The sequence below is a fragment of the Culex pipiens genome, chromosome 2 (genome assembly GCF_016801865.2).
Source record: "Culex pipiens pallens isolate TS chromosome 2, TS_CPP_V2, whole genome shotgun sequence".
In the NCBI taxonomy this organism is placed as follows: Eukaryota; Metazoa; Arthropoda; class Insecta; order Diptera; family Culicidae; genus Culex; species Culex pipiens.
The window spans coordinates 46,672,064-46,693,787 of NC_068938.1; the positions used below are offsets into that span (position 1 = coordinate 46,672,064).

Here is a 21,724-nt window from a genome sequence, read left to right on the forward strand (position 1 = left end):
TACAGATTGAATTTTTTTCTAAGTTATCGTTAATTAAAAATTCATCGCATTTATTTGGAGGCAACATCGTCTTTGATGTGTGATTTTGATTATTTTTTTCTTAAACATCTTTTAAACAAATTTTTAAGGATTTTTTCTGATCTGTTCAGAGATGGTCAAGCTTGGTCATGACTTTTACGGTTAAAAAAAGTCAAGTTATAAAAAAAAACCATTTAACTGGATATAACTCGAAAACGGGCACGATTGCAACTTTGATTTACATTTCAAAATAATGTCAACATATTTTGTATGGATTTCTTAGTTCAAAAAAAATTATAATTTTTCGAAAGTTTAGCAACATTGCCAAATGAATTTTGACCAACTTGTGTCTAGTAAAAATGATGGCAATTTTGTTATCAAAAACATATCCAAAAATGTATTTTTTCAAAATAATTGTTTTGCATAATCGATTTTTAAATTTGCCGAAGACACTAAATCGATCAAAAAATCCGTTCTCAAGATTTTGGAACATGCTGCATGAAACTTATAATGACTAACGAATGATGTAAAATGACTTCTATGGTCATTAGGGTTACAAGTAAAAAAATCAACCTCAGGGATACCCCTTGGTTAGGCAAAAATAAGTGACTGTGAAATTTTTTAGCAGAATCTGTTAAAATCTTTTCATACAAAAACGTCTTCTTCAAATCGCTAATAACTCGTCAGATTTAATTCGGATCGTTTTGCGGTCTTCGACAAAGTTGTTTGTGATAAAATTTACATAATATTCTTACACTTGATAATGACCCGACACATTGCTTTTGGATTTTGAAATTTTTGCTGTATCTCATTCATTTTTGCGAATTTTCCCATACAAACTTCAACCGATTTAGCTTAAAATTTTCACAGTTACTTATTTTTCCTTAAAGAATTGAACCAGGGGGTATCTCTTAAGATTTTCCAAAATTTTCAATTTTTCTTGTCACCCTAATGATGGTTACAGAAAAAGTACAAACCCAGAGTTTTTTTTTTAATGTCCAATAAACTATTGTCTTTCATATGTTTATGGGACCTATTCAAAAAAAAAAAAAAAAACTCTAGAAACAACGTTTCACAAAAAAAAATACAAAAAATTGCTAAAGTATTTAAAAACAATAAAGTTCAACAGTTTGGCAACTTTGTCTTTAATTGGGATTTAAAGAAAATAAATAATGAAATAAAACCCTATCACCAAAATTTGAGAAAAAATACTTGAAGAATGAAACAACACAATAATTTAAACAAAAAAATGTCAAAATTTGACGTCTTCAAAGAAACTTAAAATCGTTCAAATGAGCCAAAGCGTTTTCCTTTCCTTCCAATTTACGGTTAATTCGACACGGAGAATCTGCTCCCACGTTGCTTATTTTCGGTGTGGTCCCCCCGCACTCCAACATCCCAGCGAAAATGTCATGAAATGATAATTTCATTTTAATGTTGATGATAATTGCGAAATTATGCGCAACCGGCAGCATCCATTATCCGCCCCACTACAACATGCTACTGTCCTTTCAGTGAGTGTGTGTGTGTGTGTGGGTTGTATTGAATACATTGTGCACAATTACCGGCCGCCGCTCACAAGATGTTTAATTTTACATCGTTCTGATTGTAATTTCACATGGGACGGGATTATTGCGCTCTTTTTGAGCGCGGTGTGTGGACTTTATGAACTTCGAGGGGGGACGGAACTTGGTGCAGATATTGCGTTATTATTCATACGAGCTGCCGCAGGCAACATATAAAGTGGTGTGATTATGGGCTGTGCATTTATGTTCTGATGTCGTTGGTGTGGGAGGAGCGAGGGATTCAATTATGGTTATTGTTGTTATGAAGTGCAAGCTTGTTCATGTGAGTAATGGCCGGAGGTAATAATGATATTGAGTAGTTTGACCGTGCGTTCAATTATCAAATCAAATTTAATTGAAGTAAAGTTAGGCTTCCCTTTCAGAAGAATGCCACGGTCAATGAACATTTCTCCTCCCTCGTAAAAACCAACTGTATTCAAATGTCTTCCGCAAAAGGCCATTTCCATTCAGGAACAAAAAGTTGTGATTTGTTTTAAATTCAAATTACCACCCCCTCCCACATCTCCCAACACTATCATGAACTCAATTATTATGATTGAGCTGTTTTGCCTCTCTGCATCAAACAAGTCTTCGCCAAACAACAACAAGAAGAGTAAAAAAAGTCCTCCGGAACGGGTCGAATTGCTGTTTTATTCATCGCGTTCGCCGTTTTACGCGAGGATATTTTCAAGTTCTTTCTCGCTTTCTTGTTTTTTTTCTTTGGCCGGTCAGTCACTTGCCAAGAACGGGGCTTCGGCCAGGTCGTTGCTCCAGTGCCGTGTCGATGCGTCGGTGGAAAGAAGGAAGTGACCGACTGCCCGGGGGACACGAGACCTGGGTGGACACACCGTTGCCGGGTGTTGCCAGCCAGAGTTGTATAATAATGATTTCCCTACTTCGTCTTCTTCTGTTACTGGGCTGTGTTGGGAGGTGAGAGTGAATCTGAGAAGGAGGAAAATTCTTTGTGCCCCCATTGAATGGGCACGGTGGGAAATTTTCAAAACTCAATGAATTAATTGAATTTTTTAACGATATTTAATAATGTGTAGTAAATTTGTATAATTGTTTAATTTATAATGTTAATTTTAGAAGCTGCATTCAGATAACATTATTTCAAAAATTGTTTTATAATTTAACTTGATACTTAGCGTAATTATCAATTTTCGCATTGTCAAAATTTTATATAATTGAGCTTTAACTTGACATAATCAATCTGAACAATCAATCCAAAACATCACTTTTGTAACAATTGAATTGGCAATTCAGCAAATCAGCAAACAGTCTAGACTCGATTATTTGAAGCCTAGATTATCAAAAATTTCCGTTATCCGAAGGTTTGTATGGGATTCAGATATTCGAATCACCAAAAATTTGTTATTTCGTTGTAATATTTTTAATTATCTTACCTTTAACAGCGTTTTGAGTTCTACGAATTTTAGACATTTTAGTCTAAAAAAATACCTAAGACAATGAAAACAATGTTTTTTCGTGATTCGATTATCCGAAATAAGCTTTCGGATAATGAAGTCTATATTAAAATTTAGAGTACATGTATTTTTTTAAAATTTTGATTTTGTTTAGAAATGTGAAGTGAAAAGTTTAAAACAGAAATTTCAAATAAAAGTCGAACTTAAAAATTTAAGGTGGCTTAAAACAGGCAATTTGGTTCTTTTTTCAAAGTAAATTGACAACTATTTTTTATTTGGATACTAGAGTGGTTCCAAGTTAGGGTGGTTTCAAAAATTGTTTTAGTTATAACCCTTCATCGTTACAATCAATTTAAGCGCTTTAGGACGCAAATTAAGAGTTATTAGTTGGAACTTCAAGAAAAATAGTTAGAGGAATGCAAAATCTAGACCAGCATTTGAAAAAGTCGTATGAAACATTAAATTGCCGTTTAGACCTGGTTTGGACCAAAAAGCCTATGTCTGAAAATATGTTTATCGGATCTGCCTGAAAATTTCACAACATTTTCTCAAATATGGGAGAAGTTCATTTACAGGATTCCAAGTTACAGCTTTTTTGAAAACAAATACTCAATCGCAATCGAAAAACCGATAACATTTCAAAGAATGCACTTTTTCGAACATTTCTTTTTTTCTATTTTTGAACCACTCTAACTTTTAAGGAACCACCTTGAAGTCCAAATAAAAAAAAAATAGTGTTGAATTATATGGAGCAAAGGTTCTCCTAACAATTTTTTCCAATGTTTTAATTTTAAAGAAATTTCATACGAAATTGCTGAAAATATATACGAAAAACGTTTAAACGGCCCTCAAACCACTTTTATGTCATAAATTAAAAAAATGAGTGTATTAAAGAATATTTTTTTTCGAAATGTTTGTCATGAAATTTATGGACTCTTTTGACTACATTTTCATTTGCATTTTGTAAAATCCAATAATTTGAACATTTATTTTGAAGGTTTATGAAAAATGATGTAATTTCTTTGTATTAAAATTTATGTTTATTTAAATTTTACAAATATTTTTAATTTTACGTAGAGGAGCTGTATCATTATTAACAAATATAACAAATAAGTAGGTATTTGGTTAACTTTTTTGTTGTTTTTGTTTTATTAAATTTTTTGTTGTTTTTGTATTTGGTTAACTGTTTTGTTGTTTACAGGACGATATTTAAACATAAAATAGTAGTTTATGCAACAAGTTGCAAAAAGAAGATTTTTTCAGCACGAGTTGTACATTTATCCAACGAGGTTTACCGAGTTGGATAAATGTAAATACGACGAGTGCTGAAAAAATCAAGTTTTGCAACGAGTTGCTTTCAAAATTTTTTGCAATTCCGAAAAATGCTTCTTGCATGGAATTTTTTGTCAAACATTCATGTGTTTAGTAAATTCACCGTTCAAAACAAACAATATTGAAAAATGTTACTTTTCGATACTAGTGTTGAAAAGTTCAACTTTTCAGCACCCATTTCAGTGCTGAAAAGTCGAACTTTTCTGCACTGGTATTGAAAGGTTTTAATTTTCCATTAAGTTATTTTTTATAGGGAAAAGTAGGCCGTATCATTTCTCCAGAAGGACAGGAAAAGTTGACAGTTTCACAGCGGAATTGCAAAAAAAAAAAAAAAAAATATTATGAGAATTAATCAAAACTTTGTTGATTTTTTGAATCTTCACACAGCAAAAAAGCATGCATCTTGTACTTTTTTTTGGCAAAAGATTTTTTTATGTTATTTTACCAATATTTGTTTGGAAAAGTGGAATCATATTTAAAGAGGAAAATTTACAAACGAATTTCAAAGTTTCAACATTTGTACACATTATTTTAAGTCATACAATTTTTCAGTATCATAGGCAAATTTAAATAATTTGGACCGTTACCATGTTTTTGTTTGAGTAAACTTGAAAATCACAAATTCAAGTCTATCTGAATCGAAAAGTTTGAATACATGAATGATTTTTATCAGTTTATTTACACGGAAAAGTGATCTATCTTAAAATTGTATAAATCTTGTTAAATTGGCAAAAAACGGTATTTTCTCAACCAGCAAAGATTACCACAAAAACCCGATTTAATCCCACCTGGGGTGAGATAGAGCCTTTCTTACTAAAGAATATAACGATGGTAGAACTTCTTTCAATTCATAACATTGACTTTGTTTAGAAGAAGAAGAAAGTCTTATGATGAAAGCAAAGTATTATAAATGATATGATATGATTTCCAAAAGAAACAAAAAACGCCATTTTCACCAAAAGAATATTTTTAATCGTACATATTCTTAATCAAACAAGCGTTTATGACAAACGCGAGCATAGCAAGCTTCACATGCGCCAGTGACAACGCACACCGCGGAAGGCGCAAAAAAAATCCGAGGTATAAGTGAACCGCGTGTGCCGCACGGTGCAGGGAAGATAGCCATTCAGCTTCTACGAATGTGACAGAGTCAGAGATAGCTATTTTTACAACCGCACCACTACACACTCAATCACGAGTACCTTAGGTAGAAAGCCATTGGCGTCGCCAGCATTGAAAACTTTGAAAACGATATAAACGATGAAAAGCTTAGAAAGCTCCTATTGGAATCCAATGAACCTTGTTAAATAAACTTACGAAATCACGAAAAAATTAAGTCTACTTTTAGGCGATTTTCGGAGCCCACGGAAAACAAATAGATTGAAGCCGGATGAATGTCCTATGTCACAAAAGTTTTTAAATAAACATTGGACAGTTATGCAAAAACAAACAGGGCAAAAGAAACCGAAAAGCTACGATATCTTACATGTTGTAGGAAACATCGGTAGACAAGCTACTACAAACGAGTATAAGTCGAGCCAGCAAATATATGCGCCAGCATTCTCGCGCCAGTATTCGAAGCTCAACTTGACAACTTGTCGACTTGGCGACGAAACGTCGAAAATCGGTGCAGTGTGATTTTTTGACGATTTTTCCGATTAAAATTCATGCTAAATCGACATATTTACGAAGATGGAAATGACGTCCTGGCTTAAAGTAAAACCTATACCTTTCTTTAGTAAGAAAGGCAAAAAGTAAATCGTTCTAAAAATTGATCGGGATTGCCGATCGATGTCGAATTTGTTTCAGATGCTCACTCATGGTCTGTACTATGAATGTAGCAAGAAATTTTGAATAAAATCAGAAATGAAAAATGTTGGCGAAGGTCACCAGGTGGGCTTTTACCTTTTTTTAGGGATTTTTTTTCTTATGGTAGGTCAATCAAACGGCTCTAACTCCAGAACCATATTATGAATCTGGATGAAAATTTGGGAGGTTGTAGGGCTCGAAAAATGCAATTTTTGAGATAAATAAAAGATATGAAAATGAAAAAAATTGACCATATTTTCATTTGAAAACTGTGTATTTTGTTGAAAAGTTTGGCCGCATCCGAAAACAGATGGATATTTCGAAATTTGCGCGGCAACTCGCCCAGGTTCAGCACACTAGCTTTCATCTGCATTTAGAAGAATCGAAATCGGATATATGGGAGCTGAGAACGGCGCGACACAAAATTTAGCAAAATTTTACCACATACGAACATCACTCGACCTCCACGGAATTTATTTTCTCAAAATTCGAGGGTTGGAGATAGACGAGTTCTGTCAAGGTGAATCGATAGAGCGTCGAAAATCGGTGCAGTGTGATTTTTTGACGATTTTTCCGATTAAAATTCATGCTAAATCGACATATTTACGAAGATGGAAATGACGTCCTGGCTTAAAGTAAAACCTATACCTTTCTTTAGTAAGAAAGGCAAAAAGTGAAATTTAAAGTGCTTGAGTTGCAATACAATCGTCAAATTGTAAAATTTTAAAGAAACCCTCTCAGTGGATTTTTTTCCTAGTATTTCTGAAAAAAAACGCGTTTTAATTAGTTTTGATCAAGTTTCGCTTATATTTTTAGTTTTTTTTTTTAAATTTTTGTCCAGACCAACCATTTTTGAATTTCATGTCATTGAAAACTTTTTATTCAATAAAATTATTGAATGCTTTCAGCATTCAAAAATCTGTGAAAAACATTTAAATTTTTAGCTAAATATATGAGATAATGAGGTATTACGTAGCACAACAAATTTGGAAAATTTAAGTTATCATTTTGTTGAAAGTTTTTTTTTAGGGAAACATAGATTATTTAATGTTTATGTCAATTTTTCAACTGTTTCCGAAACTGTTTTCAAAATTGGTCTTGATCTCAAACAGAAAAATGATTAAAGACAAGGTTTTGATCGATTGCTTATGTATTTTCAGTGAAAATGTGGAACACAATTGAACAAATTGTTAGTAAATCCAAGTTTCACAAAATCAAATTTCTTAAAAAGTTCAATTTATTGAATCATTTTTCTTTCTGTGCCGCTTTCCCTGCACAAGGCTTCACCGTTGAGCCCGGGATTGTGTGTTAATTTGTTATTTATGGTAATGTTTGTGGTCGTGTCAATCTCAATCATCGCGGTCAGCCTGCCGGCCTGGCACGCACCCCCAGCAACTTTAGCCACAAGGATCAGCCGCAGGAATCGAACGAGCTGGCGATTGAGGGAGGTACACTCAGATCTATAAAGAAAGCTGAATTGAATTTTGAGCAGATGGTTGAGTAAGAAGACCTCTCTTTTTGAACTGAGTGTATTTCAAAGGAGAATTTCGTTCAGAATTCATTGATTTCTGTACGCGTGCCAACTGTTGGCGTTAAAGTGGGGTTACGGAACCATTGAACTCTGAGAATATCGATTTCTTTTGGGATGATTTAGTACGATTGAATTCGTGAACCTTAAACCCAGCATTGTTGGAACTTATCACCGAGTGAGATCTTTGTAGTTCTAAGCGAAAAACCCTACAGAACATATCGAAACTAATTGGACTGAAAGTGGACTACTTCCCCAACACAAAAGAACCATCAGCTGCCTAAAGCAATGAAAAAAAAGCCCCACTTAATAAGAACGACTTCTGCTTAGAACAGCCGATTGTCACTGGCTGGATTCAATTCGTTCCGGGTCTGTGTCACTTCTCCCAGCACAGCAAACACTGCGAGTCAATTATTATTTATTTATGTGCTCAGAAATACTTCAGCTGCTTGTAAAAACATCACATAAAGCATAATCAAATTAATTTACGAGTTATTGCCGGCTGGCTTAGTTTTTCTTTTTTGCTTTTCTGTTCTCCCCCATAAAGAAAAATCTCTTCAAGAAAATTACATCAGTTCGAGGAAGATAAAAAACTGACAGAGTAGGAGAGCGACAAAAAAAATGTGCCAAGTCTAGCAAATGATGTGAAACGACAGAGAAGACGACGACGATGACAAACGCGTTCGGTAGTAATTTTCGCATTTTCAGGAAACGTTTGGCGTGGCTAAGGAAAACACTCTTGCCACGCGGGGGGAGTATCGTATTTCTGATGTGGGGAGGAAAGTGGTAACCCTCGTGTGACATGTTTGAAAGTAAGAGAAATGATACAGACATGACAAATTTATGAATAGTTTTTGATAGCTCAGAAAAAAATGTGTAGATTTGATTGAACAAAAATTGTTTGTTTTTCTAACATATCAATTAACAGACAAATATTTTTTGTTTTTTTTTCTCATTCCAGCAAATTTCATTTGCTTCATACAAAAAAAAAAAGCTAAAAAATGTTTTCATTGAAATAATTAATTCACCGGTTTTGTTCAAATACATGTTCCCTATTATTATTGAATTCAAATTATATGAAAATATAAAGTTACGAGCTATGGTATTTATATTTGAAAAAAGTGTTTTAAAATGCATTTACACCTGATCAGTTGTTTAGTTTTGTTTAAGTTTTTATCTAAGCATCAACGGTTTTTTTTTCGCCAAAAAAAAACTTTTTGCGGTACTGTACAACAGAACTACGCAAAAAATCAAATATTTTTAAATTGATCTAAATCAAGCTAAATATGATTTTAAATGCAATTCAATTAATTTGACTTTTATTTACATTAAAAGTTTGAAAAAATGAAAAAAAAAAGTTTTTTCGGCTGATTTTTAAGGCCAATATTGAAAAAAATATATTAAAAAATATTTGCATCGGCCTTAACGGTTCAAGAGACAAAATATGTAATAAAAATGATCAATATTTATTTGCTTTTAACAAAATTTAAACAATTTTTTTTTTAAATTTACTATATAATTTGAATGTATTTTTCAAAGTATTTTTTTTTATTTATAACACTTTTTCATTCTTCTTTAACTTTTCTTTTTTTAACATCAAATCAATGCAATAAGACAAAATATATTCTAACGTGCTTTTCATGATTTTGATAATATTTGAATGACAACAAAAATGAAAATTTCTAATTAATCAAGAACAGGATCAGAAAAAGAAAAAAATATATTATTTTTTGATTCTGGAAAACCGGCATAAAAAACTAAATCTTTTTTCAATTATGAATATTATTTTTATAGCTTACTATTTGTAACAAATTAATAACTTTTTATTCTCAATTTTATTTTGAATTGAGATAACGAAGAATAATACACGACATTGAAGAGTGCCTTGCCGTTAATAGTTTATAGTTAAAACAAATATGATTATTAACATATTTATAAGCAGTTTTGTCTCCTCCCTCATACTGTTTAATTTGGTACAATTAAATTTTATTTTATTATTTTTTCCCTTGGACATTACTTCTTTTGTTTTACGTTTCTCTTGTTTATTTATATTTTTTTATTTGAATTTAACTTGTTTAGTTTATATTTAATTCTGATAGTATTTGATTTATTCTACCTTCTCCTATCATTATCTTTTTCCCTATTAGTTCTGTGGTATTGCTACAGTCACTTTTAAAATTTTTTGCTTGTTTTTTTTATAGTTTTTTTTTGCTATACAGTGCTACCAGCCTGGGTAATTACAAAAATTACTGCATATTTTTTTATATTAGTAAAAAACTCATTAAAAGTTGACCCTTCATGACACTTGACATTTTCATATCCAATCCAAACATTTTCTAAAATTTTAAGAAGAACTCCAAAGCTTTTAAAAGATCGAATATTGGTAGAAAAAAATGTTTTTTTAAATATATTTTGAACATTTTAAAACTTTTATAGGAATTTGATCATTTTTGACTTCTTAAACGGACTGCAGATTTACATAAGACATGTTTTTTAAATTCATTTATTCTTGGATTTTTTATCATTATGAGATTCATTGCAAAAAAAAAGGTTGAAAAATATAAAAAAGAGCTAGTTAATAAAAATTGCAAAATATATAAGTAAAAAGTAAAAATCTGTTGCAAAAAGAGATTGGTCAGTACAAGGATAACAAGAACCAGCTCCTAACCATTTGTCGTCGGGCAGGCGTTGAAAGCTTTCCATTTGCCGGTGCGGCTGTGACAGACAGACAAACACAATCAGATATAGCCAAGACCCAGTCGGAACAGAAACTCGGTACAGATGGCCCGGTCGACGCCAACGACGAAGATGGGTTAGTTTTGTTTGTTTTTCCTTGATTTTCCGCCTTCGACGGCTGGCAATTTTCCTCCTGGCGTTGATTTTTTTTTGCTCGATCCAGAAAGTGGTTTTTGTGTGACTTTTAGAAAATGTGAGCCAGCGGTTTTGCTCTAATTTAATCGACTTTTATCGTTTTCCCACACTAATTTAAGGGTGGTGTCATTGACCTTCCTTGTCAGAGGAAAAGAAATGACAAGTTTAGCTTCTTTAAATGTTGCGTGACTTGTGGAATTGTTTTCCTGGAAAGATTACAAGCAGTTTGAAGTGCCACGGTCTAAAAATAGTATAATTTGTAAATTTGTTTAAAATTTTATCGACTTTTGCATTTTTTTAAAGTAATAACAAAATTCAGTCGGTCAAATTTTGACGATGAACAACAATTAAGCATAATCAACATTTTCAATCAAAAACACGCACATTTCTCCACACTATCGCTCGCACGTGTCAGAAAAACCAGCTGTGTTCTACCACCACCACCACAGTCTCAATCATGCTCGAGCCCCTATCGTGGAGTTCATCAACCTCGCGCGCGTTCTTTTCTTGCCATTCATGTTTACGTGGTGCGTATACTCACACAGGAACCGAGTTCACTTTCCCTGTCTTGGCCGAGAACACGCGCGTGGCCGGCTGAAAACGCACAACGAACTCCACTCCGGCGGGGTACACGTGTCGGCCCGGATTACATTTGGCGACGGGAACAAGGTCATGGGATTGGTTGGAAAATGGAGTATTATTTTTTTCTAAAACTTTTACCTACATTTTGCTTATTCAATGCTTAATGCAATTTAGGAAAAAGTTCATCAAAATTCATATTCTTCAGTGTAGACATTTCTTTAAAAAACAAGAATTTTATTAATTTTATGCGAGGAAAAGCCTAACCCAACCAAGGTGAACCATGTAATATTTGTTTTTTTTTTCTTTTTCAGCTGCTAAAGTGCGTGTGCGGTTCGTTAGCAACAGTAGCCGATGAGAACGAAAAAGGGAAACAAAATATGCCATGAGGAAGTAAAATAAAGCATAACGATACAAAGTTCTGGTTCTTGCTGCGGGGTAATATTTCAGATCTCTCGAATATGATATGGTGCTACATTATGATCAGCATTCAATAAAATATGCCTTTGGAAGGAGAATCAATGTATGATACTTTTTATTTCTTCATTTTGTCCCGCTATGATTAGGCAGTGCAAACTATTATTTTCAAAGTATATATTTTCTAAAACATTGTTGGATTGATGTTCTCTAAAAAAATAAAGGATTATTTTAAGGATTTATTGAAAATTATATGCATCGTTTTTAAATTTGAAGAAATTATTTTTCGCATTTCTTATCGTTTTTTGTTCTTTTAAGTAAAACATTGTTTTTTTTTTCTATTTAAAAATATTTGTCATGATCATGGTGCTCAAAACAAAAAATAATAATAAAAAACACCGTATCAAAAAAAAAAAAAAAAAACAAAAAAAATTATAAAATTTATTTTTTCAGTTATTTATGCATATATATTTTTTAAATTTATTATCGACTGGATTTTTCTTCCAGTCCCAATTTCAGTTTATTTTCATAATAAAAAGAAACATAATTTTTATTGCTTTGATGATTGCTGAATAATTTTTAAATTTAATGGATTTAACATAACCAAAGTGTGTCGAGTTTTTGAAAAATCTATTTAATTTAATTAATTTTAGCGATTTTAAAAATTGAATCCTAGAGTAGATCTAGGTTCATTGAAAAAGATCATTTAAAATACGTATCAATATTTTCTAATGAATTTAAAAATATCTCAAAATGTTGTTGTTTGTTGTGTAGTAACAACCCAAAAAAATAATAAAAAAGAGGTGCTTTAATTATTTTTCCACTTATTTATCTATTAGTTAAAAGTTGATTGACAGGATGAGTAAAGAATAAAACTAAAAGGTAGAATGAAGGTAGAATAAAAAATATAAAGTTCAAGCTTAATAGAAGCAAAAAATTTCCAAGCAGGTATATCTCTATCAAAAAAAAATGCAGAATGTCAAAAAAATCATTAAAAAAATTTATACTTAAGTTTCACGTCTTTTAACGATCTAAAATAAAAAAATAGTAAAAAACCTCTAAGGCTGGTACAAATATTTTTAAAAGTTTTTGTCACCCCCCCCTTCAAAATTGGCCCGAAAAATCAGGGGGCAAAAAAAATATTTTTACAATAAACTTCAAAATTTCAATGAAAATTCAAGTGCAACCAACTGAAATCAAATTAAAATACATTCTTCTGCATTTAAAATCATTTTTAGCATGTTTGGGTTTATTAAAAAATCTTAAGATTTTTTGAAAATTTTCGATGCAAAATCTTTTTTTTCGATACAATTTTTGTTTTTGTCAGGTCTTAGATTTTTTGAAAACTAATGATTGCAAAACAACTGAACTAGTGTAAAATGCATTTTAAAACACTTTTTTCATTTAATTGTGAAGACTATGGCTTGTTATTTAAATTTTTATATTTTTTTATTTTTTTGCCCCCCCCTTGACCTCGGTCAGGGCCGAGGGACAAAAACTTTTTTAAATATTTGCATCGGCCTAAGTGCCCCATTGATCATAAATGCAAAAAATAAACGTTTATGTTTTATTAAAAATAAATTATGATAGATTAACCAAGACTTGTTGTTGAAATTTTCAAATCAAAATTTTAGTCATAACTATCCTCACTTTAAAATCAATGGATAAAAATGAAATAAATTTTGCATTGAACCAATTAGTTAATAGAAAATAAATAGTATTGATAAAATTCAGTTTTCACGGAGACCGCCAATGTTATGTTAAACCTCCGAAAAACATTTTGTACGCTTAACTATATTTTAAGCAAGCAAATTGTTTGACAAACAAAAAACAAATTTTCACGGGGAACATCAAATCAAACATAAAATTTCGTTTGAATTACACGGAACTAGAAAAAAACTAAACATTTCCAGAAAAGGGCTGATTTTTTTAATACCAAATGATTTAATTAAAAAAAAACGGATTTCAATTCTTATTTTTATTTGGATTTATATTTACGAATTGTTATTTCTCGGAATTTACTTAACACATTAAACACTTTCAATAATTTTCTAAAAAATAGTTTTTATAAGAAGGCAAAAAAAACTCTTTGATGAACTGTACATGGGAATTTAACTTATATTCACAATATGTTTAACGAGCTGAAAGTAATAATAAATGCAGGAAAATTTATTATCATTTGATTGATTCTTTTTCACTAAACATTTTAAAATGTAAAAAAAAAAAAATTGTTTTCCTTGAGAATAAAGTAATAGCTAAATATTTGATTAAAAGCATTTTCTTTAAGTTTAGGCAAAAGTATCAATTTGAGCTTTATACATTTTTAAAGTTAAATCGTACTGTAAAAATATCAATAAAATCCATTAAAAAAAATCCAGAGAGCTACGGATATTTCTAATCTATGGTTCTAAAACTGATAATTTGTAAAAGCTTAAAAGTGCTAAATTAAATGTCAAGAGTTAAAAAAAAAAAATCAAAAAGTGTTTATAATTGAAATACTTTTTTTAATGAATATTTTTATTTTATGATTCATATTTTAGCCCCATCCCCCTTTATTTTTCTGAACCACTTGAACTGGGTGGGGATACAAAAACATTAAATAAAATTGACTTTAGCCTAACTTTTCATGGATTTGGTATCACTTGATGGCTTTGAAAATAAAATAACTATTGAATTTTAATGTGTGTGTTGCTGTTAAACATTAGAATGCACATCGAGGGTTTAAACTTTAAATATCACGATTTTCAATTGAAACTAATCAAATTCACATTAAAAACCTTTGTGGATTTTTTTTTTAATTTTATGCATTGAAGTCACAAAGCTCTTGAATTACACGGTATTTTTTAAGGAATTTCGCCAAAATTGTAGAATTTCACGAATTTTACGCTGTCCACAAAATCGTAAAAAATCATTAACGTATTTTTATCATCGATTCAATGTATTCTTTACTGGCAATCTATTAGGTCGTAGCAAATTTTTTTTTCAAAGGTAATGTCGCTCCCCCCGCTTTACTCTATATTGGTAAATATTTTGATAGCAAAAAGGTCACAAATACTAAAACAAGCACTAAAAGGTCACGATTAAAAAACAAAATTTCTGTAATGCTTACGATTACAGATATGATTTAACATAAACAATATTTAGAAATTGTACGCCAAATGAATTATAACATTTCTGGTAAAAACTTGATAATTACAAATTTAAATGCTGCTAATTTTAATGGTACTTTTAAGTGTGACATTTTTTTGTGAGAGGTCCTAAGCAAAACATTCAACTCTGCTGAAGACACTAAATCGATCAGACAATTCTTAACGGTGCACAGCAACCAGAACTTTTGCACCCAGATTTTTGTTGCAGACATTATAGTATCTTCAAAACTACGGATACTATCGAAATATTTTTTGATTCTTCCCCTAAAAAACTGTCCACAAAGTAATTTACAACAAAGTTTCACTAATTTTACAATCCCGTAGTTGCAGGATTGGGTCCGTAAGTTTGACAATTTTGGAATAAGAAGACAACAACATCCTTCGTTGCTGTGCACCCTTAAGCCTACGGATTATTAAATTTTCTCAAAGACTGCCAAAATGGTATTGCGACTTGCATGGACGAACTTATGATATAAAATATCAGCAGTTGTTGAATGCCCTCAACACAGATTAAAAAAATCAATTATGAACTCATACCAACCCTAAGGATTGAAATTATCTAAAGCTTTAACGGTGCACATCAACCAGAGCTGTTGCACCGAGATTTTTGTTACAGATATTTTAATATTTTTGAAACTACGGGAACTATCATATAATTTTATATTCATCCCCTAAAGTACTGTCTACTAAGCGATTTACAACAAAATTTGCTTATTTTTATAATCAGGTTGTTGCAGGATTGGGTCCGTAAGTTTGTCAATTTTGGAATAAGAAGACAACAACTTCCTTGGTTGCTGTGCACCCTTAAAAGAACTAACATTTGGTCATACAAAAACTAAGTGTGTTTCACCATAATTTTCCGTTTCCTGGTGCCTAATGATGTTTGCTTTTCCTTCTACTAACTTTTGCGTGCCAATTCACCGTTTCCGGACCACTACTTAAGCATTCCCATGGAATTCGCGCTATGGAAGGGTACAATTTAAGGCACGACACCCCAAGATGGTGTGGTGTGCCTTACGGGGTGAAGATTTCGCTTTTGATAAGCTTGGAATTACTGGGGTATTTTTATGATTTTTTGATTGCTTTGCGGTCCTGGTCAACGATTCAAAAGAAATACAGATTTTTTTTCGACTACTCACCGTCGCGGCTCATCCCGAGCTTTAGGCACTTTTGCAGTCGACAGTACTGACACCGGTTCCGGTTGACCCGGTCCACCACGCACTGCTTGTTCCGGGGGCACTGGTAGTTGACGACGGAGCTCTGCGACCGCCGGAAGAAGCCCTTGCAGCCCTCGCACGTGATCACACCGTAGTGGACCCCGGACGACTTGTCGCCGCACACTTTGCAGGGGATGATCTCGATTTGTGCTGGAAGTAGAAGATGGTGGAAAAAACTTATTAGTTTTGTTTTTTAAAGTCTTCAATTCTGTAAAAATTTGAAAAAAATATCAAGGAATCCCAATTAAATGCCCATCGTGAATCACATCCCGACGATGAGACGGTCGGTGGTCTCCAGGAATGGGCCGACGATCATTACGACAAACTCATTAAAAGTCGCAACAACGACGACGACGACTCAGAACACAAATCCCCAAAGTTCAGCAGCCGGCGATCGACCGACCGGCCAGCAGCGTCCGAACGACACGAATCAAAACAAAATTCGCCAAAGTCAACGACCTGATCGGCGTCGTCGTCGTCGTCGGCGAGATAGCGCGTGGTCGCCGCGCATCTTCGCGACGAATTTTGGGGGAAAAGAGAAGCGAAGAATGGCTTGAAGATGGGTTCGTGTTCTTTTTGTTTTTTTGGGGAGAGAGAAGAAAAAACCGGTGATCATTCATCATCATCAGCCGGGAGCGGATTCCACCAAGACACATGTGAGCAAGCAGATGTGCGTGAGCGGTTTGGGTGAAGGGAACTCACGAAGCGTATTTTTATTAAGAATGTTAAAAAAATAAATAAAGTTGCCAATTTTGATGCAAAATTTGCCATTTTTCTAAAATTTTACGCTAAATTTTTTTTGCAACCTTTTTTCAACTTTTCTGAATGTATTAAATATTTCTTTTTTGTCAGTGCTTTTATGGTCGATTATTTCTTCTAATGTTCAATAATAATTAAGAAATAAAGCTTAATGTTGCGTTATACGGATTAGTGAAGAAAATTTGATGAAAATCAGGCATTTTGTTTTGCCTACTAACCTTACATGCTTGCCCTAAGGATCATTTTATGGAAATTGTTGAAGAATCACATGTCATCATCACATATAGGTATTTTTGTGGATTAAAGCATGCAGATTCGAAATATATTTTAAGTGCACCTCACTAACGATTAAAATAATAAATGATATATTTTTATGTATATTTCTTATATAACTTGAACATACCAACCGGATGATGAATTATAAAATTAAGGAAGAAAATCATGAAAAATTTTATGAACTGTTTGATAAACATTTTCACTGTTTTGATTTGAATAGATGTTATAAACCAAATATTGAAATTCCATTTTTTTAATATGTTTTTTTGTGCTCCCTGACCATACTATTTGACGTAAAATTTTGCATTGATTTAATCCTATGATTTTTTTTAAAGAAAGTAGAATTGAGGTGTCAAAAATTAACTTTGAATAATAAAAAAGTAATAAAAAATTAATGATTCATTATTCTTTTAATGGTTGATTTTCAACCACCATTGAAAGATATGAAATTGTCAAAATATTATTGGTTTTATGTTTTGACTTCCTTTATATTTCTTTGCCAAAATAAAAAAAAAGTGATTTTACACTGAAATAAAAAAATACAAATTCCTTTATTCTAAGAATGTTGCCTTCTTTCCAAATTGGGTTTTTTTCGAATTACTTAATAAGGAAATGGAGCAAAATTCCTAGATTATGAGAATTTTGTACTTTTTTTTCCAGTGTACCCGAGCATGGGTAAATAACAAGGAAAATGCGTAATAATACCTTTCTCTGGTATCAATACCAAATCTTGGTATTCATGGACCCTTTAAAAATTTGTCTTAAGGATTATGCAAGAGCAAAATGTGGTATCATACCAATTTAAGGTATTGTTTTGATATTGCAAAATTACAGAATTTGTCAATGGTCGAACACCACATTTTGGTATTAAAGTGTTTTATCAAATTCCTCTGAAACTATGAGAAAATTTTGACCAATTTTGACAAAATAATTATTTTTGCGTTAAAATGATGTCTCAAAGCGAATGCTTTCATTGAAAACTGGAAATTTCAAACATGATTTTAAACATTTTTGATATACCCCCTACAGAAATGACTTGAAATTGTGGAAAATTTTCTAAGTCACGATGGCACATTTTGGTATTATTTTGGTATTGAAAGGTTTCATCAATTTTCTCGGAAACTATGGAATTTTTTTTTTAATTTTGACGAGATAATTAATTTTGCGCTTAAATGACTTGAAACCCAAACATCTTAAAACTGATTAATTTTTTTTGTGATATACCCACTAATATTTTTTTCAAAAACGTTGAAATTTTTCTAAGTTGGGATAACCAAGTACGAGTCAATCAACAGATTATTGAATTTTGGTGAATTTCAATCCAGATTTATTATAATAACACTTATTTTTCAATCTTGTTATTTTTCAGAATCTTCAAGAACTTCATGCACAGGCCGTTCATCAATGACAAATGCATTCGGTGTGGTGAAGAATATCACTAAGAACAAGATGGAATCATCAGGTGAGTAGATTTGACTGTTGCATATGGATCATTTCCGTTTTTTCACTAACTTCAACTGTTGCACTAAAAATGGTATGAAAATACCAAATTGCAAATATCAGCGACCAAAATGTGCTCTTGGTTGCCCAGTAATAGATGGTAAAATACCATGAAATCATACCAAAATCATGTTGGGAAGACCACAGGAATACCAAAATACGATTCTCCAAGAGCGCGGAAATACCTAAAATTTAAAAAAAAAACCATGCCAATACCAATTTTTGGTATTCAAGCAATGTTCAAAAATCCAGAAGACCTCAACTTGGTATTGAAATGATTTTATTTTGTGGTATTATTTTACCTTTGGAATAACATGGTTTGGTATTGTTGTGCCCTTCCACATACAAGATTTTGGTATGATTTCATGGTATTTTACCATCTATTACTGGGCAACCAAGGGCACATTTTGGTCGTTGTTATTTGCCCAAGTAATACCAAAATTTGGTATTCCCGTGTTATTTACCCCTGCTCGGGTAGGGTCAGGTCTGGTATTTTTTTTTTGACAAAAATCTTTTATAAAATTACAATTGGTGGCAAATTGCCTCTTAACATACTGAAAAAAGATTAAAATCATACATAAAATATTTTTTTAGGAGAGTTGAGCAAAACAGCGTTTAAACTATTTTTGGTTTTAAATTATTCTGAAAATAACTATTACATTAAATAAAAGAGTCCATACGTATCAGATTTTTGTTACAGCGCTTCTAAAATGTTTATGTAGATTTTTAAGTACGAACTGTGACAAAATATGATATTTATATTATAAACTTTATCATAGAATTTAAAAATCTTTCAAAAGGATTGGTGTGAAAATTTTGGCAAAATGTATAAATCTATGTACATAATTTTCATGTCCAGTAAATCGAATCACTGATAAAATTCAAATTGTATTGGAAACTTTAGTTTAAGTTAAAAGTTCTTCATTTGAGTGCTCACTAGTTTTGCACCTTTTTTATTCTGTTTTAAATCCAGAGAAACCGTTTACAACTTCATTTTTTGTTCCTTTTTGCATTTAAGATTATTGTTTATACAATAGACCACGTTTATTTTTTATAGTTATCTACTTTGGAATTGTTTGGTTGAACATATAATGGGAGCGGCCGTGGCTGACTGGTTACGGTGTTCGCTTTGTAAGCGAATGGTTCTGGGTTCGATTCCCATCTGCTCCCAACGAGAAAGTTAAGAACACATAAATTTGAAATGATGAATTTGAACGAAAAATCAAAGTCGCTCGAGGCGGGGTTCGATCCCCCGTGCTTTGGATTGGTAAGCAAAAATGCTAACCTCTAGGCCATGACGACTTGGTGAGCGTGGACTGGAATTAGGAATACTGTTACAGAGAGCGAGTTGTGGCGCTCTACGGCAAATAGAGTCCAGGGCATTCGTGGAAATACAATGTCCCATCCCAGAGGGTCCCGGAGTACCAAACCTTCTTAGCATGGTGCTCCCAACGAATACAACCAAAAAATCTCGGAGCGTATGGTGGTGTGTCCCCACGCTTCTTCCTCCCCTGTCGATTCAGAATTGTGTTGTTGTTCGAACACTCTGTGCTCAAACTCAACCCAATTACGAGTCATCTCTGCGATACGGCTTTACGCAGTAGGCCTGGCCGCTTTAACGCTTGTGATGTTTCAATGCATTCTGATGCAATGGCGCACTACAAATGTTAATAAATGACAAGAAGAGTGCTAGGCGTCATCTAACCTAAGGCACTCTCCAGGATCCCTTCGAAAGATTGGCTGCGCTAGGGTCTGATTAGATTAGATTAGATTAGATTAGATTAGAATTGTTTGGTTGAACATATTTCATCGTCCATGTATTTACAATCTTGAAGAAAACGAAAAGAATCTGTAATTTCAAGTGATTAGTTTGATGGTGAATCTTGTGAGTTTCAATTGTATTTTTTCTATTTTATCCAGAAAAAATACAACAACTTTTACAATGTATCAAAAATCAACAAACGTTATCGATGACGAAACATCGCTATCTTCCTTCCCCGTCCAAAAACAAAATCGCATAATTTGGCGTTCGAATCGTTACGAACGAGAGAAGTGAAAGAACCCCTAAAAATAAAAACCAAGACAACGTTCTGAGTTGAACTCTTGGCCGACACGACGCCAGACACCAACAAAAAATCGCGCGAGAGTTCGTTGATCTTTTCGGCGCTCGATCGTCAGCTTGCAAAGTTTTCGTAGGTCCGGGCTGACCGCTGCTGCTGGCCGACGATCGCGGACGACCGGTTCGGCGAAATTTTGACGAGCGAAGGAACCGCCGCAGAGTTCTGCAATTTCAAGTATGTTCTCTCTGAGAGAGCGCTGTGCGAACCAGCTGTTGGCCGTGGCTCGTGATTCTCTGAGAAGTTTGAGATTTTTTTTGGAGGTTCTGGACTGTTGCCGAGTGATTGCTGACCAATTTGGTGGTGGAGAGGAGTCCAGAACGATTGGGGGTGCTGGTCGCACCGGGAGTTTAAAGGGAGGAGTGTGCAAATTTTATGACTGGGATTTTCGACTGAGTTCGTCTTCTGCTTCTTTGGACATGAATATTGAAATGCACGTCGGTGGTTGTTCACGACAAGATTAATGGGAATTGATTGGTTTATCGAGAAGTTTGCGCCAAAACTGAAGAGAAGTTCTTGGAATTTAGTTTGTTATTAGAGTTTTCTTTGTTTTTTAAAAGCATTTATCTTAGCTACGTTGTTCTTAGAATTATGGTTAACAATATTGTTAACTTTGTGTTGCGTAAATAAAAACTTTCTGAGCAATTTACTCAACTTTAATCATTATTTGACCTCACCATTGTTTTCCTGACAACATTTGAGAAGGATTCTCTAGTTTTGGATTGGGTTTTCTGTTTTATTTTTAATTTTATTTAAAAAAAAATAAGGGCTTTTTCATTTAATTTTTTTTATACAGAAAAAGTACCGCTTGAAAATATATCTTAAGAGATGAGAAAATTTTCATGATTTTAAAGTTTAACATTAAATGGCATAAACATATGACAACTATTGGTTAGGTTATGCATGTTAATTAAAATTTTGTTGGGAAATTTTCGATCTTTTCAAATGTTTTTTTTTCATTATTAAATCTTTTTGATTTATCAGAAGTTATTGAAAAGTTAAGATTAAAATATTTGTTTTGTCCTAAAACAAAATTGTCTCATTTAAGACCACCTGCCAGAGCATAAAACCAAACCGTTAAGCCATTAAAATTAAGCCAACCGTTTAATTGCCCCCTCTCCCAAAAACGCAAAATTCCTTTCAAACACTTTCTAAATGGT

General features: G+C 32.6%; 1 protein-coding gene across 4 annotated transcripts in view; it reads right to left on the reverse strand.

Annotated features, from left to right (window-relative positions):
- Window positions 1-21,724, reverse strand: part of LOC120424412 (probable nuclear hormone receptor HR3) — a 254,783-nt gene that overhangs the window by 41,756 nt on the left and 191,303 nt on the right. For all 4 annotated transcript variants that reach the window (XM_039588523.2, XM_039588520.2, XM_039588522.2 and 1 more), the window contains one exon: window positions 15,835-16,062. In XM_039588523.2, the coding sequence (XP_039444457.1) occupies window positions 15,835-16,062 (228 nt within the window). The remainder of the gene's footprint in view (window positions 1-15,834; window positions 16,063-21,724) is intronic.